The 18200-nt window shown below is 45.5% G+C and overlaps 1 protein-coding gene across 2 annotated transcripts in view; it reads left to right on the top strand.

Moving 5' to 3' along the window:
- LOC115149441 (inactive tyrosine-protein kinase PRAG1-like) overlaps positions 1–17652 on the top strand; it is a 36117-nt gene extending 18465 nt beyond the window's left edge. For both annotated transcript variants that reach the window (XM_029692296.1, XM_029692297.1), the window contains 4 exons: positions 5386–5552; positions 10419–11188; positions 14249–14518; positions 14697–17652. In XM_029692296.1, coding sequence (XP_029548156.1) covers positions 5386–5552; positions 10419–11188; positions 14249–14518; positions 14697–15503 — 2014 coding nt within the window. In that variant the 3' untranslated portion in view covers positions 15504–17652. The remainder of the gene's footprint in view (positions 1–5385; positions 5553–10418; positions 11189–14248; positions 14519–14696) is intronic.
- Positions 17653–18200: the final 548 nt, after the last annotated feature.

Here is an 18200-nt window from a genome sequence, read left to right as displayed (position 1 = left end):
CCTCATCCTCTACCACTCTGTATCTAACCCTCATCCTCTACCACTCTGCATCTAACCCTCATCCTCTACCACTCTGTATCTAACCCTCACCCTCTACCACTCTGTATCTAACCCTCACCCTCTACCACTCTGTATCTAACCCTCATCCTCTACCACTCTGTATCTAACCCTCATCCTCTACCACTCTGTATCTAACCCTCATCCTCTACCACTCTGCATCTAACCCTCATCCTCTACCACTCTGTATCTAACCCTCATCCTCTACCACTCTGTATCTAACCCTCATCCTCTACCACTCTGTATCTAACCCTCATCCTCTACCACTCTGTATCTAACCCTCATCCTCTACCACTCTGTATCTAACCCTCATCCTCTACCACTCTGTATCTAACCCTCATCCTCTACCACTCTGTATCTAACCCTCATCCTCTACCACTCTGTATCTAACCCTCATCCTCTACCACTCTGTATCTAACCCTCATCCTCTACCACTCTGCATCTAACCCTCATCCTCTACCACTCTGTATCTAACCCTCATCCTCTACCACTCTGCATCTAACCCTCATCATCCTCTACCACTCTGTATCTAACCCTCATCATCCTCTACCACTCTGTATCTAACCCTCATCATCCTCTACCACTCTGTATCTAACCCTCATCATCCTCTACCACTCTGTATCTAACCCTCATCATCCTCTACCACTCTGTATCTAACCCTCATCATCCTCTACCACTCTGTATCTAACCCTCATCCTCTACCACTCTGTATCTAACCCTCATCCTCTACCACTCTGTATCTAACCCTCATCCTCTACCACTCTGTATCTAACCCTCATCCTCTACCACTCTGTATCTAACCCTCATCCTCTACCACATTGTATCTAACCCTCATCATCCTCTACCACTCTGTATCTAACCCTCATCCTCTACCACTCTGTATCTAACCCTCATCCTCTACCACTCTGCATCTAACCCTCATCCTCTACCACTCTGTATCTAACCCTCATCCTCTACCACTCTGCATCTAACCCTCATCCTCTACCACTCTGCATCTAACCCTCATCCTCTACCACTCTGCATCTAACCCTCATCCTCTACCACTCTGCATCTAACCCTCATCCTCTACCACTCTGTATCTAACCCTCATCCTCTACCACTCTGTATCTAACCCTCATCCTCTACCACTCTGTATCTAACCCTCATCCTCTACCACTCTGCATCTAACCCTCATCCTCTACCACTATGTATCTAACCCTCATCCTCTACCACTCTGTATCTAACCCTCATCCTCTACCACTCTGTATCTAACCCTCATCCTCTACCACTATGTATCTAACCCTCATCCTCTACCACTCTCTGCTACTTGCCAAGGTTGCCCTTTGCTCTGTAAACAGATCATGTTCTCAGTAATCTATTTCAGCCAGAGCTGTCCTTCCCTGGTCCTATTCCCTATTCCACTTCCTCTTTCAGGCATACAATTGTCTGAATTGTTTTGTTTCATTGTTCAATGGAAATGTTCATCATGACCTGGGAGAGAAATGTTTTTTATATATGTTACCCAGTGGTAGTAACTTAATTTATAAAACATTAGGAACACCTGCTCTTTCCATGAAACTGACCAGCTAAATTCAGGTAAAAGCTATGACCCCTTATTGTTGTCACTTGGTAAATCCACTTCAATCAGTGTAGATGAAGGGAGGAGACAGGTTAAAGAAGGATTTTTAAGCCTGGAGACAATTGAGACATGGATTGTGTATGTGTGCCATTCAGAGGGTGAATGGGCAGGACAAAAGATGCCTTTGAACGGAGTATGGTAGTAGGTGCCAGGCGCACCGGTTTGATTGTGTCAAGAACTGCAACACTGCTGGGTTTTTCACGCTCAACAGTTTCCTGTGTATCAAGAATGGTCCACCACCCAAAGGACATCCAGCCAACTTGACACAACTGTGGGAGGAATTGGAGTCATGGGCCAGCATCCCTGTGGAACGCTTTCGACACCTTGTAGAGTCCATGCCCTGATGAATTGAGGCAGTGCAACTCAATATTAGGAAGGTGTACCTAATGTTTTGTACACTCAGTGCATATGCTATGTGTTACAGTATAGTGCTGGTTGAAAGAGATGAAACAGCTGCTATTATTATCTTGATCTGATGTCAGGCGTGATGAACTGTTTTACATCCAAGGTAGATGTAAATGTACACTATTACTCAGTCTGGCACTGGCTATTTATCAGACAGATATCTACCTGAAGATCTAATGGAAGCAATGCAATGATAAACAAGGTTTCAAAGATTGTTATTGTTTGCGAAAATGACCTTTTTTTATCGAAACCATTATTCACATGACCATCAGACAGGAGAGGTGGTGGAGACTGTGGCCTACTTTTAAAGTCACCTAGGTACTAGCTAGCCATCATCTATAAAGTCACCTAGCTACTAGCTAGCCATCATCTATAAAGTCACCTAGCTACTAGCTAGCCATCATCTATAAAGTCACCTAGGTACTAGCTAGCCATCATCTATAAAGTCACCTAGCTACTAGCTAGCCATCATCTATAAAGTCACCTAGCATCATCTATAAAGTCACCTAGGTACTAGCTAGCCATCATCTATAAAGTCACCTAGCCATCATCTATAAAGTCACCTAGCTACTAGCTAGCCATCATCTATAAAGTCACCTAGCTACTAGCTAGCCATCATCTATAAAGTCACCTAGCTACTAGCTAGCCATCATCTATAAAGTCACCTAGGTACTAGCTAGCCATCATCTATAAAGTCACCTAGGTACTAGCTAGCCATCATCTATAAAGTCACCTAGCATCATCTATAAAGTCACCTAGGTACTAGCTAGCCATCATCTATAAAGTCACCAAGCTACTAGCTAGCCATCATCTATAAAGTCACCAAGCTACTAGCTAGCCATCATCTATAAAGTCACCTAGCTACTAGCTAGCCATCATCTATAAAGTCACCTAGGTACTAGCTAGCCATCATCTATAAAGTCACCTAGGTACTAGCTAGCCATCATCTATAAAGTCACCTAGCTACTAGCTAGCCATCATCTATAAAGTCACTTAGCTGCTACTAGCTAGCCATCATCTATAAAGTCACCTAACTACTAGCTAGCCATTCTCTTTAACATTCTGTAGAGTCTGACGTTGGGGGAGTGCTAAGCTGACATGGATTTATTTTTAAAGGACATATTATGGGTCATTTAGCTATTGGATTTTGAATTTTAGGACCCCTTTTATGTATCAAAAAAATAAAAACAAATATCGGAAAAATATTGATTTAGAAATGTACTACTAAAGCCCATAGAAACGCATTGAATAACGCATTCATAAATGGCAAAAAGGACCGTCAATTCTAGCCCACAGCCATGTCAGGGCCTAACATAAGGACAACTTAGAGTATGCTATTCTGTTCTTCTGAAATAGACATTTTCTGCATATCATGTCTAAACCTGTCTAAAATAAACTATTGGTTTATTGCAATGGTGTAGGCTATATTAAATGGATTTATTAGACTTTTTAAAATGTAGATGTTCCAAAGGGCTGCATCGGTGTCTTGTAGGCAATGCATGGAAGCCAGGAGATGCTAAACGTGTTTGTTAATTAACGGTCAATTACCGTGAGACCGGCTTGACAATCACCGGCCGACACAATTTCATGACCGCCACAGCCCCAACCAGGATGCTAGTGGGGCTCAGCTTTCAACACCGCCATCTGTAGAGCCCCCTTATAACTCACACTCCCCTCAACCTTGGTGCTTCTTTAAATGATATCAGTGTCAACAGTTCCACTGTTGTTTACTTATTACATATTAGTTGTAAGTACTGAGCTCCAAACAAATGCAGATGGATTACCCCGTACACTGCAATTTTATTTTTGTAGGCTATAGCATAAATCACCTTCAGAGGGAAAATCAGATGTTTAGGATACAAATGAGACGACAAACTCACACACACTCACAGCCTTTGTCTATTACCATATGTCTCCCCCTCATTTCCACCGTCTCATCATCATACGCCTTTGTTTCGTCTGAAAAATGGTTGTGGGTTTTGCTCTGCTCATGTATGAGGGTACACACACACACACACACACACACACACACACACACGCGCTGCTGTTTGTTGAGGGGATTTACGATGTGATTGAAGTTTAAAGACCTAGTGGATAGAGAAATAGAGCCAGTCAATCTGAGCTGAGATGAAGGATCCGAGGCTATGCTCAGTTTGACCCATTAACCAGCTAGAATGAAGCAATTGAATAGCAATGAGATTCAGATTTGCCTGGCCTGTCACTCAGCCTAATTGGACCCCATGATTAGGAAAACTACCCCCAGAGGGTATCAGGGGCTCCTTTTCATTCAGATAGGAGCTATCATGGCATGGGAAAGCAAAACAATGGATTCCTCTATATGTTTAGAGTACAGTGTAGGATGTTGGCAGGGAAATTACTCTAATGGAAAAGTGGAAGACATTTTCAAAAACGTCATTTTTATTCCCTAGCTCTAGGAAGTATATGTATTGCCTCTCTTTCATGACTTGGCACTGAGAAGACTGTATGAGACTGAGTTCTGTGTGCCATCAATTCTTTATCTTAAAGGGAAACTACACTCAAAAACTATCTTTTGGTATTTTTTTCATTAGTCCACTGTTGATACACTCTCAAAATGTATCTCATGATGATCTGGCAAGTGACACTTTGCTTCTTGAAAGTCCAATATCTTGAAAACTTGACTGCTGACATGCAAAACATTTTGTCTCTGTATCGATAGCAGACTAATGAACAAAATACCAAAATATTTTTGATGAATTTTTCCTTTAAGAGACACAGCAATAACAAGCATTCACTCAGCCAGAAGAATGTTCCTCTCCGAAGAGGAAGTGAGACTAGTATCTGACGTTTCATGTGTTCTTGTGAAGAGTGGAGGCAGTTTACCTCATGTAGTGGCTTAACTGTCTTATTTACATCCAGATATGTTGAGATATCTAGATGAGATGGACGGGAAACTAGATGTTTGGCTCACAGAGACAACGATAGATTGTAAAGAACCGTCTCTCAGCCTGAACCAAACTGACAGGCAACACAACACACACACACACACACACACACACGCTTTACCTGTTCGCTGACATTACACAAGAGAACTAAGATGTTTGGTTTAACAGGTTGGAAGAGAGAACACTGTCTGTTATTGTTGAAAGCGGCAATAGACATTTTGTTAGGTGTTTGTAAGCCGTGTAAGCATCAGCCGGTTTTGATAACATTGGTCATTTGTTTTTAATGGTGGGAAGCTGTTGTGTTAACTTCCTGGTTATGGAAATTAGATAAGGCACCAAACACATCCCCCAGTGTAATATCCTCTGTTACGCTCTCTGCAGGGTGTCTGGTAAGATGAGCCAGAGCAGTGTGGAGCTGGACCACTGCAGCCAGCAGGGCTCTGTTGAGAGCCTGACCCACAGTCTCCGTGGCCTGGGGAGCAGCAGCCTGCCTACAGCCTCCACCGACAGCTTGCCTGGCGACTCCAACAGAGCTGTCTCTGATTCTGGTGAGTAAATGTTAAAGCCTCCTTCGACAGCTTGTCTGCAGACTCCAACAGAGCCCTCTCTGATTCTGGTAACTGTTATAGCCACCCGCTGGGACATATGACTAGGGCCAAGAGATCTGCGAGAAAATATTGTTTTGAGAGCAACTACACGTATCATATCTGGTGCTGTTGGAATGGTGCCATAGAGCTGGTCCAGGGGGGAATGGTGCCATAGAGCTGGTCCAGGGGGGAATGGTGCCATAGAGCTGGTCCAGGGGGGAATGGTGCCCCAGAGCTGGTCCAGGGGGGAATGGTGCCCCAGAGCTGGTCCAGGGGGGAATGGTGCCCCAGAGCTGGTCCAGGGGGGAATGGTGCCATAGAGCTGGTCCAGGGGGGAATGGTGCCATAGAGCTGGTCCAGGGGGGAATGGTGCCATAGAGCTGGTACAGGGGAGAATGGTGCCCCAGAGCTGGTCCAGGGGGGAATGGTGCCATAGAGCTGGTACAGGGGGGAATGGTGCCATAGAGCTGGTCCAGGGGGGAATGGTGCCCCAGAGCTGGTCCAGGGGGGAATGGTGCCCCAGAGCTGGTCCAGGGGGGAATGGTGCCCCAGAGCTGGTACAGGGGGGAATGGTGCCATAGAGCTGGTCCAGTGGGGAATGGTGCCCCAGAGCTGGTCCAGGGGGGAATGGTGCCCCAGAGCTGGTCCAGGGGGGAATGGTGCCCCAGAGCTGGTCCAGGGGGGAATGGTGCCCCAGAGCTGGTCCAGGGGGGAATGGTGCCCCAGAGCTGGTCCAGGGGGGAATGGTGCCCCAGAGCTGGTCCAGGGGGGAATGGTGCCCCAGAGCTGGTCCTGGGGGGGGGATAAATGTGGTAAGGAAAAACGTACCCTTACACCATGTGACCTGACCAGAAAAAAAAACGGTGCCTTACATTTAACATCCAACAGGAAGAAATTGGTTGGTTGTTGTTTGACATTTGCCTGTTTTTCCATTTGTGGCAGTCAAATGGTTCTACTAGAAGCATCTAACTAGGCGGAAAGTGAGAGAACGAAGAGGAAAAGGCCCACAGAGATGAGGTTATTACGGTTATACTAACAGCTACTGCAGATATGAGGTTAAAGTAACAGATTACTTTATAGTAACATATGAGGTTATAGCATTTTAATCAAGATATTTTGTGTGTATTTATTTGTAGGCTTTGAGTGTCATTTTTAAATTCATATAGTTATGTTCTTGTCTAGAGTAGCTTCTGCTTTCACAACAGCTAATGGGGATCCTAAAACAATACCAAAAATACCAAATAAACTCAGCAAAAAAAGAAGAATTCCATTTTCAGGACCCTGTCTTTCAAAGATAATTTGTAAAAATCCAAATAACTTCACAGATCTTCATTGTAAAGGGTTTAAACACTGTTTCCCATGCTTGTTCAATGAACCATAAACAATTAATGAACATGCACCTGTGGAACGGTCGTTAAGACACTAACAGCTTACAGACGGTAGGAAAACTTAGGACACCTTTCTACTGACTCAGGGTCCCTGCTCATCTGCATGAACGTGCCTTAGGCATGCTGCAAGGAGGCATGAGGACTGCAGATGTGGCCAGGGCAATAAATTGCAATGTCCGTACTGTGAGACGCATAAGACAGCGCTACAGGGAGACGGGACGGACAGCTGATCGTCCTCGCAGTGGCAGACCACGTGTAACAACACCTGCACAAGATCGGTACATCCGAACATCACACCTGCGGGACAGGTACAGGATGGCAACAACAACTGCCCGAGTTACACCAGGAATGCACAATCCCTCCATCAGTGCTCAGACTGTCCGCAATAGGCTGAGAGAGGCTGGACTGAGGGCTTGTAAGCCTGTTGTAAGGCAGGTCCTCACCAGACATCACTGGCAACAACGTCGCCTATGGGCACAAACCCACCGTCGCTGGACCAGACAGGATTGGCAAAAAGTGCTCTTCACTGACTGACGAGACATGGTTTTGTCTCACCAGGGGTGATGGTCGGATTCGCGTTTATCGTCGAAGGAATGAGCGTTACACTGAGGCCTGTACTCTGGAGCGGGATCGATTTGGAGGTGGAGGGTCCATCATGGTCTGGGGCGGTGTGTCACAGCATCATCGGACTGAGCTTGTTGTCATTGCAGGCAATCTCAACGCTGTGCGTTACAGGGAAGACCTCCCTCATGTGGTACCCTTCCTGCAGGCTCATCCTGACATGACCCTCCAGCATGACAATGCCACCAGCCATACTGCTCGTTCTGTGTGGGATTTCCTGCAAGACAGGAATGTCAGTGTTCTGTCATGGCCAGCGAAGAGCCCGGATCTCAATCCCATTGAGCACGTCAGGGACCTGTTGGATCAGTGGGTGAGGGCTAGGGCCATTCCCCCCAGAAATGTCCAGGAACTTGCAGGTGCCTTGGTGGAAGAGTGGGGTAACATCACAGCAAGAACTGGCAAATCTGGTGCAGTCCATGAGGAGGAGATGCACTGCAGTACTTAATGCAGCTGGTGGCCACACCAGATACTGACTGTTACTTTTGATTTTGACCCCCCCTTTTGTTCAGGGACACATTATTCATTTTCTGTTAGTCACATGTCTGTGGAACTTGTTCAGTTTGTCTCAGTTGTTGAATCTTATGTTCATACAAATATTTACACATGTTAAGTTTGCTGACAGTGAGAGGACTTTTCTTTTTTTGCTGAGTTTAGTAACAGATGAGGTTATAGCTATATATATATATATATATATATATATATATATATATATATATATATATATATATATATATATATATATATATATATATATATATATATAATTTTTTTTAATGTAACCTTTATTTAACTAGGCAAGTCAGTTAAGAACAAGTTCTTATTTACAATGACGGCCTAGGAACACTGGGTTAACTGCCTTGTTCAGGGGCAGAACGACAGAGTTTTACCTTGTCAGCTCGGGGATTCGATCAAGCACACTTTCGGGTTACTGGCCCAACGCTCTAACCACTAGGCTTCCTGCCGCCTCGATATGAGGTTGTAGTAACAGATATGAGGTTATAAAGGTTATAGTAAAATAAGTAGTGTCCTCTTCCTCTTTTAGACTGAGTGTGTGTGTACGTCTGTCAGCCTTTGTTTTGAGATGTGTCATTTTCCACAAAGCGTGTGTGTGACCCTGCACGCTGCTGTCTGAGGTCTGACGCACCTTCGTTTGGTTTGGCGTCACCCGTCTTCATCTCTCCATATATGGTCTAAAGCCCAGTGGATGCGGCCCAAATGGCACCCTATTCCCTATCTAGTGCACTTATTTTGACCAGGACCCGATACGGCTCTGTTCAAAACTATTGCACTACATAGGGAATAGGGGGTGAATTGGGACATAGTCAGTGACTCCAGACAGTCTGTAATTGCCTCACTTCCTGGGAAGTGTTTGAAGAGATAATTATGGGACTTTGATAACTAGGAAAATAAGGGCTTTTGCCACTCCATGCATACATGCAATCTTTCCTTTAGATTTCCCCCCTGGAAACCTACTCATTTAGGGTCGCATTGGGAGCACAGCCTATCTATGCAGCCCTACCGTCAACAACCACACAATTATCTGTCTCTCTGGGGAAGACTGTGGAATTTCACATTCTTTATAGTCTACTCTTTAATTCACTATTTCCTAATGGTACAGCACGGCAGACACTGTGACCATCATCTTGAACCTTAAATTGTGCACCAACTCATTCTAAACTTGTCACTACACCCTCCGAGGGACCGTCGAGGGAACGTTGAACAGATGAAATGTGTGCTGACTGACTGATATGACTAAGCCATTATAGGGAGGGCCATGGTGACAGGATGGGTGCAGCTACTACGAATAGCCTGCTGAGCTGCTGCCACCCAGTCAGATGCTGTTGGGGTGTGGATAATGTACTGTAGATTTATGGGTGAGGGTATGCTAATGTATGTACTGTTTATGGGTACTATCACTGATTTTCAAAGGTTATTTAGAAGGTTTTACTTCAGTGATTGACATGTGATTTACCTACCTTCATTGAATGCGCACTGATTTGTAAGTAACTCTTAATAATAGTTTACAGGGGAGGGGGTAATGTACTATATGTTTATGTGTAAGGGGTAATGTACTATGTGTAAGGGGTAATGTACTATATGTTTATGTGTGAGGGGTAATGTACTATATGTGTAAGGGGTAATGTACTCTGTTTATGTGTAAGGGGTAATGTAGTTATGTGGGTAAGAGGTAATGTAGTTATGTGGGCAAGAGGTAATGTAGTTATGTGGGCAAGAGGTAATGTAGTTATGTGGGCAAGAGGTAATGTAGTTATGTGGGTAAGAGGTAATATAGCTTTATGGGCTAGAGAGGCACTGGGACACAACGCTCCCATTTATAAGAATCCGTACAGGCACCTGAGGCACTAGCTCTTCTAGTTAAACAGTAACTACTAGCGACAGTTAGTCTCCTCCTCAACAGCCTGAACCCTTGGTGACCGACTGTACCTGTTCTGTACTAATCCTGTTTATGGTGTGTGTGTGTGTTCACTTAAACTAACTGATTGTGCATGCTGTAAATCGGTGAAGATTTAGTAGTGAGATGTTATTTTGAACAGGTTTTATCTGTGCTGTGGCAATTTGATTAGTGTTTTTATATATATATATATATATATAAATAAATAAATAAATAAATAAATAAATAAATAAGTGTGTGACGTTGTTTGATCAGAGACGTGTTGATTCCTCTGGTAGTTCTCCAGTCGTGTTTCAGAAAATTCAGGATATAAAAAATTAGCTTAAAATATATCTTCTCTTGTGTCTGTTACATCTCAGTCTGATGTTCAACATGAATACTGATGTATTGTATCTCTCTTTGCAGGTTCCCATGATGCCCCTCGTCTGTCGGGCACCTCGCCATTTCCCAGAAGCCCGATGGCCTCCTCCCCAGGGTCTCCTTACGCTGACCCGTTCTCTAGCAACACCCTGTCCAACCAGCTGCAGCCACCGCCCCTACCCGAAAAGAAAATGGTGAATCGCGCCGTATCTGCCCCTGACAACGTGGCCGGGAAACCCTTAGTCCGGGCCTACCCCTGCTTCCCCTTCACCGGTGGCTCTGAGAGCAACGTATTCCGTCCTGACGTCCCATCCCAGTCCAGTCTTCCATCCTCCCCCGTGGACCCTCGGGCCATTTATTCCTCCTCTGAGTCCTTAGAGCACTGTCACACCCCTCTGGGACACCCCCTGCGCTCCCGGACCCTGGACGAACCCCTGAAAGTTCGAGGCCGACTAGGGGGTCACAGCCGAGGCAGCATCACCTCCTCCTCCTCCCCCCAGCTCAGCGCCCCCCACCTCTCGGCCTCCGGACCCACCCAGGGCTCCGGCCTGCAGCTGCAGGCCCTGCTCAGTAACATAGACAGTAGAGAGGGGATCTACTCCAAGCTGGGAGGCCTGTACGCTGAGTCGCTGCGCCGCCTGGCTCTGAAGTGTGAGGACCACTTCACCCGCAGCCAGAAGAACCCGCTGAGGTTTGATGAGAGCAACTGGTCCCTGTTCAAATTGACCTGTAACAAGGCCAGCTGTAATGCAGGAGACGGTGTCTACTACTCTGCTGCCTGCGCCTCAGACCCATCCAACTCCTACGCAGTCAAGGTAACTGGAACACTGGCCCCTTTCATCTCTATAGCTTTTATTCATGTAACCAGGAAGTCCCATTTAGGTTAGAAGACCACTTTCCCAATGGAGACCTGTCTCTCTGTTTTCTTGAGTTTTGTGAGGCCAAGGCTGTCATGTAGTTCTTTGATATCAAGGACTCTGGTGGTTAATGTTCACATTGCAATAAGTGTGGAGACTAAACAAATGGGGGAAAAACCTGTTGAATTATGTGTGTGTCAGTCAATGAGAGACATGTCTAGAGGCATCTCCCCTAATTACTGTGACAAGAACGTATTTTGTAATCTGCAGCTCAAATTCAAACTCCCTGATTGGTCCTTACTCCCAAATTCTTATTGGACAGTGTACATTCAACTCCTCAATCAAGGTCATGCTCTTACCTCGTTAAACAATAAAACCTGTACAATGAAGTAAGCCAACACCTTAACGAGTCAACACCATAACGAGCTCTTAGACTGCTCAGAAGACCAAAGGGATCCTCAGCGCCACAGACCCTCCACGTTGGTTGTGTCCCCCAAATGGCACTCTATTCACTACATAGGGTACTACTTTTGACCAGAGACTTGTAGTGCACTATCTAGAAAATAGGGTGCAATTTGGGATCGCAGCCTGTGTTTGTTCTCACAGAGAAGGTCCCACCATTCTAGTGTTCCTCCAGGGCATGTTCTGTAGTGTGTGTGTGTGTGTGTGTGTGTGTGTGTGTGTGTGTGTGTGTGTGTGTGTGTGTGTGTGTGTGTGTGTGTGTGTGTGTGTGTGTGTGTGTGAGAGATATGTTACTGTAGCCTGCTGTACTGAGGAGAGAGAGAGGAAGGTGTTACTGTAGCCTGCTGTACTGAGGAGAGAGAGAGGAAGGTGTTACTGTAGCCTGCTGTACTGAGGAGAGAGAGAGGAAGGTGTTACTGTAGCCTGCTGTACTGAGGAGAGAGAGAGAGAGAGAGAGAGAGAGAGAGAGAGAGAGGAAGGTGTTACTGTAGCCTGCTGTACTGAGGAGAGAGAGAGGAAGGTGTTACTGTAGCCTGCTGTACTGAGGAGAGAGAGAGGAAGGTGTTACTGTAGCCTGCTGTACTGAGGAGAGAGAGAGAGGGTGTTACTGTAGCCTGCTGTACTGAGGAGAGCGAGAGAGAGAGAGAGAGGTGTTACTGTAGCCTGCTGTACTGAGGAGAGAGAGAGAGAGAGGAAGGTGTGCTCTGCATTCATTTTGACTGACCTTTGTCCCAAAGTCATTAGCAATGTGTAAAAGCAACATTTAAATCCAGAGCTGTGTGTCAAGGGGCCTCGCTGCCTCTGTAGTCTTGCCTAATGCCTCTAGGTCCATTAATCTTTTCATGCCAGCCAGGATTTACAGTTCAGACACACCCCTGTTGTCAAGGCCTACATACAACCACCCGTACACACACATTCTTTCTCTCACACAAACACACTACCCACAAACACACATGGCAGCAGCTCTGTGATGTGACTGCGTAAGGAAATCATCCAGTTCTCATATTAAATCATCAATCTGTCGAGTTACAGTTAAATCCCTATGGCTACATCTCAAATGGAACCGTATTCATTATCACTATGGCTACATCTCAAATGGAACCGTATTCATTATCACTATGGCTACATCCCAAATGGAACCGTATTCATTATCACTATGGCTACATCTCAAATGGAACCGTATTCATTATCACTATGGCTACATCTCAAATGGAACCGTATTCATTATCACTATGGCTACATCCCAAATGGAACCGTATTCATTATCACTATGGCTACATCTCAAATGGAACCGTATTCATTATCACTATGGCTACATCTCAAATGGAACCGTATTCATTATCACTATGGCTACATCCCAAATGGAACCGTATTCATTATCACTATGGCTACATCTCAAATGGAACCGTATTCATTATCACTATGGCTACATCTCAAATGGAACCGTATTCATTATCACTATGGCTACATCCCAAATGGAACCGTATTCATTATCACTATGGCTACATCTCAAATGGAACCGTATTCATTATCACTATGGCTACATCTCAAATGGAACCGTATTCATTATCACTATGGCTACATCCCAAATGGAACCGTATTCATTATCACTATGGCTACATCTCAAATGGAACCGTATTCATTATCACTATGGCTACATCTCAAATGGAACCGTATTCATTATCACTATGGCTACGTCTCAAATGGAACCGTATTCATTATCACTATGGCTACGTCTCAAATGGAACCGTATTCATTATCACTATGGCTACGTCTCAAATGGAACCGTATTCATTATCACTATGGCTACATCTCAAATGGAACCGTATTCATTATCACTATGGCTACGTCTCAAATGGAACCGTATTCATTATCACTATGGCTACGTCTCAAATGGAACCGTATTCATTATCACTATGGCTACGTCCCAAATGGAACCATATTCATTATCACTATATTCATTTTATAGTGTACTACTTTTGACCAGGGCCTATAGGACTCCTTTCAAAAGTAGTGCACTAAGTAGGGGAAAGGGTGCTGTTTGGGACGTAGCCTGTGTCATATCAGGGCTCAGCTGTGTTTGTAAAGTGGGAGAGATGGACAGGTTGCGTCCCAAATGCCACACTTCCCAATATAGTGCACTACTTTTGACTAGGGCCTATATGACTGGTCAAAAGTAGTGCACTTTATAGGGAATACGGTGTCATTTGGGACATAACCACAGTGTTTGGCTTTACTCGTATTAAACATGATGAAACTCATTCATGGCTGCTTGTAGTTAGACTGGTAGACTTATGGAATTACTGTCTGCTGCTACTGGATTGAAAACAAGATCTAAATGAATGAAGGATTTAAAGCTTGTTGACAGCAAGTAGGGATAATATTCCACAGTCTCTTACTTAACCAGGGAAGAAATATTTTCCTCACTGTGTACATTGTGCTCTAACCCTCCTCCTTCGCCCTCCAGATATCTAAGAGCCGGGCAGACATTTTCCTCCACATGATTATGCCTGTGTTTCTATTCTAACCACGGTGTCTCTCCACTTCTCTCGCCAGATCTGTAAGAGCCAGACCTCAGAAGCCAAGCAGGGTCACCTCTACAGCCTGTCCGTCCAGCAGACCGTCCCTCCCCACTTCAACCTCCAGCAGGACTGTGGCCACTTCATAGCCTGCGTGCCCCGGAGCATGCTCCCCGCTGATGAGGCCTCGCTGCCCCCCAGTCCCAACCCCACACAGGGGGACAAGGAGCGTGTGGTGGTTATCACCCGGGAGGTGCCACAGCAGACTACGGCAGACTTTGTCAAGGAGTGGGCGTCCGTTCACCAGGTATGATTGTGCCCATTTTGAAACATCTAATTTCATTGCATCTTATCTTGCGGAAGGCCACTAGCGTGGAACGCTAACTGAATGGTGCGATGTTCACCATTGTCTACATGGAATGAAAGACGCAATATTGCTTGACTTTTGCCTGCCAGTGTCTCATTTGTATTTGTTTTCCCAACAGGCCCAGCCGGAGGTGTACGAGCGTTGGGTCTGCTTCCTTCTGCTGCAGCTGTGCAATGGTCTGGACCATCTAAAGGAGCATGGGGTGACACATCGAGACCTCTGTCTGGAGAACCTCCTCCTGGTCCCTCACCGCCGCCCCCCGCAGGCCAACCCCAACGCCCCACACGACCAGAAGCACCTCCCCCGCCTGGTCATCTCCAACTTCGCCAAGGCCAAGCAGCGGAACACTGAGGACTCTGCTCACAATGACCCCCGCCTCAAACGCAACCACGCCCGCCTGGCCCCGGAGATCGTCTCGGCCGCCCAGTACCGGAAATTCGACGAGTTCCAAACCGGTATTCTAATCTATGAGCTCCTCCACCAGCCGAACCCGTTTGAGGTCAGCCCGAAACTGAAAGAACAGGACTACAGCTGTGAGGACCTGCCCCCCATCCCTCCAGTCTCTCTCTACTCCGCTGGACTCCAGAGACTAACCCGGCTACTCCTCCAGCCGGACCCCATTAAACGCATCCACATTCAGGAGGCCAAGCGGGTGCTGCAGAGCCTGCTGTGGGGCCCCCGGAAAGACCTGATGGAGCAACAGCAGTGGGGGGACAGGCTGGGCCCCGGGGAAGGGCCCCGCCACGAGGGCCTCCTCAACTGGTTGGACGTGAAGAGAGCTCTGCTGATGATGAAGTTCGCAGAGAGGTCTCTGGAGCCGGAGAGGAACGCAGAGTTAGAGGACTGGCTGTGTTGTCAGTACTTCAGCTCTGCTCATCCTCTGTCCCTGTGTCATACTGCTGAACTGCTCTACTCACTCAAGTGACTGACACACTGACCGGACAGACTGTCAATCCCAAATCAACCCCTAACGCCTACCCCCCAGGTACTCCTGGAGATCTGAAAGGCTTGGATAGGTTTGGGATTGGGGGTGACTGTGTAGAGACCATGAACTGCCATGGGTTTCCCCTGTATCTGTCTCGGAGGATACACAGTGATACAATGTGAACCTGTCAGTCTGCTCTCCACCCAAATGCATGAAAGAAACAAGGTATCAATCACTTTCCTGTCCATTCAGCTTCTACTTCTACTGTTTGTCTACAGACTGCTGTTGTTTTACTTTACTGTATGGACTAAGACACAAACCCGCTGGTAAGGAACCGTCCCAAAAGCACAAGCAGGCCAGCGATTGGCAGAACAGAACAGGATAGTCTCTCTTGCCAGAATCAGAGCACTCTCTGTTCCACCCCAGACACAGCAGCTGTGAGAGCTAAGCATGGTATGGAGGATTGAAGTAACGCAGGAAGACTTAAATGTACTTACCTATTTAGTATTGATGAACAACAGTCAGTATACACACCTGCCAAGACGTTTCAAGTGTTCATGTTTTGTGTTGTCCTTATCAATAGGACTACTTGCCCTTTCAAACAAGAGCTCTCGTCCTCATTTATCCATGTCCAGCAACTCTTGACAACTGTTTGATTGTACCTGTGCAGCTAGCTAATTTTGATTTGCTTTCACACATTGGTTTTATGTTACACACAGGCATTGACACTGGCGTGTATTGAATTGTGCATACACATTCATACCAGTGTGTTGAAATGGAGTAAACTGGTTCCTGAAGGATACCTTGTCTACAGCTCAGTAAAGAGTGGTTGGTGTTGTATCTCTCCTTGTTAATCCACGAGGAGGACATGTATTAGTTAGAAAGGTGGCCATCTTGAAACCAAAGCTGTTTTGATTGGCCTAGATGGGATGGTAACCATGGAAATGGTCTGACATGAACCAATCTAAAACGTGTACTGCCTAATGCCACAAAATACAGTATGTATATCATTAGTTAAGCGATACTAAGACAGCCAGTACCACCACTGCAATGGTCCCACCTACCCCAATACTTACTTTTTTAAAGAGATACTCTGGTACTTTTGTATACTTTTTAGCCAGTAGTTCAGAAAGTAGCACTCACGAGCCAAAAGTGGTCCCTGAAAATGGCTTACTATGTCACATATGTGCAGATACAGTATTTGCACCACATCATTGCTCTCTCTCTGCTGTGTCCACTGAGCCATTGAGCCTGCCCTGCAACCTCATTGGATAATGCTGGGTAGGCCTCTTGCTAGCTGTCACTTAAATGCAAGAGTGCTGAAACTCATTGGCTATAACTCAAATTGATATATGTGGGGAAAATGGCCCGGAACAGCTTCAAGAAAAGTCACTTTCAAACTAGGGATTTCGTGGCTAATTGAGTTGAAACAGTAATTCTTTATTAACAACGCATTGACACATCCAGCCCAAACCGGGAGGTTTAAAACTTACTTTCTTAGTTGCCAAAGTACCGGAGCATGTCTTTAATGTCATCTATAATTGTTGTTTTTGATTTTATAAATTGTTACAGTGCCTTTACTTCTCCATATACATATTATGGTGACTGAGAACCTAATTGTAAATCTTAACCCCTATGCTCCCTCTGCAATTTGTGAAACTGGAATTTCACAGAATGGTCTGGAGACGGACAGAATTTGTACATAAAGAGGTTGTAGATCAAATGGCGAGCCCCACCTCAAGCAGGTCTTAATAATTGCAATGGATAAGATCCATAGTGAAAAGTATCTATGATATCCAATCGTTTTAACCCGTAGTAGTCACTGGAGGAAGGCCTTTCTGTTTTTCTCTGCATCCTAAATGGCGCCCTATTCCGTTCGTAGTGCACTACTCCTGACCAGAGCCCTGTGTAGGGAAAAGGATACCATTTGGAACACATCCACGCTTCAACTTCTTCTTGTTTCTCCAAGAATAAATCATTGATTATGGCCTGGGGCTGCAGGCAAACAGTTCAAATTCTGTTCTATTCCACTGCTGTTATCATTATGTGAATAGAAAAGATACTGGTCTCTGTGACCACTAACACATTGATTTAATGTGAGCCTCACCTGCATTCATTAATAAATGGTAAATATGTTTTCACACATGCACACCATGCTCCGTCTGTCTTTTGGTTGTGAACAGCATCAATGGATGTAATTGGGTTTTGTGTGTGTGTGTGTGTGTGTGTGTGTGTGTGTGTGTGTGTGTGGTGTTTGCACTTTTTAAAGATATCTGCTAATGGATAGAAGAATGACTTAAAGTCAGAGAGCCATAAGGAAATGTAAAAGCCCATGTAAAATGTGGTACCAAACAGTAGTTCCAGTGAAAGCATCTCCACATAGTGTAACATTCCTGTTTGTACATTCCACAATGTGGAGGAGCTTTCAGTCAGATTGGGGAATTTGACAAGTCCAAACTGTTCGCTGATCTGGCAACCCAATGGTGGAACAAGCTCCCTCACGACGCCAGGACAGCGGAGTCAATCACCACCTTCCGGAGACACCTGAAACCCCACCTCTTTAAGGAATACCTGGGATAGGATAAAGTAATCCTTCTAACCCCCCCCCCCCCCTTAAAAGATTTAGATGCACTATTGTAAAGTGGTTGTTCCACTGGATATCATAAGGTGAATGCACCAATTTGTAAGTCGCTGTGG

The sequence above is a fragment of the Salmo trutta genome, chromosome 15, assembly GCF_901001165.1.
Source record: "Salmo trutta chromosome 15, fSalTru1.1, whole genome shotgun sequence".
Lineage (NCBI taxonomy): Eukaryota > Metazoa > Chordata > Actinopteri > Salmoniformes > Salmonidae > Salmo > Salmo trutta.
This window is presented reverse-complemented; position numbering and strand designations above follow the sequence as displayed.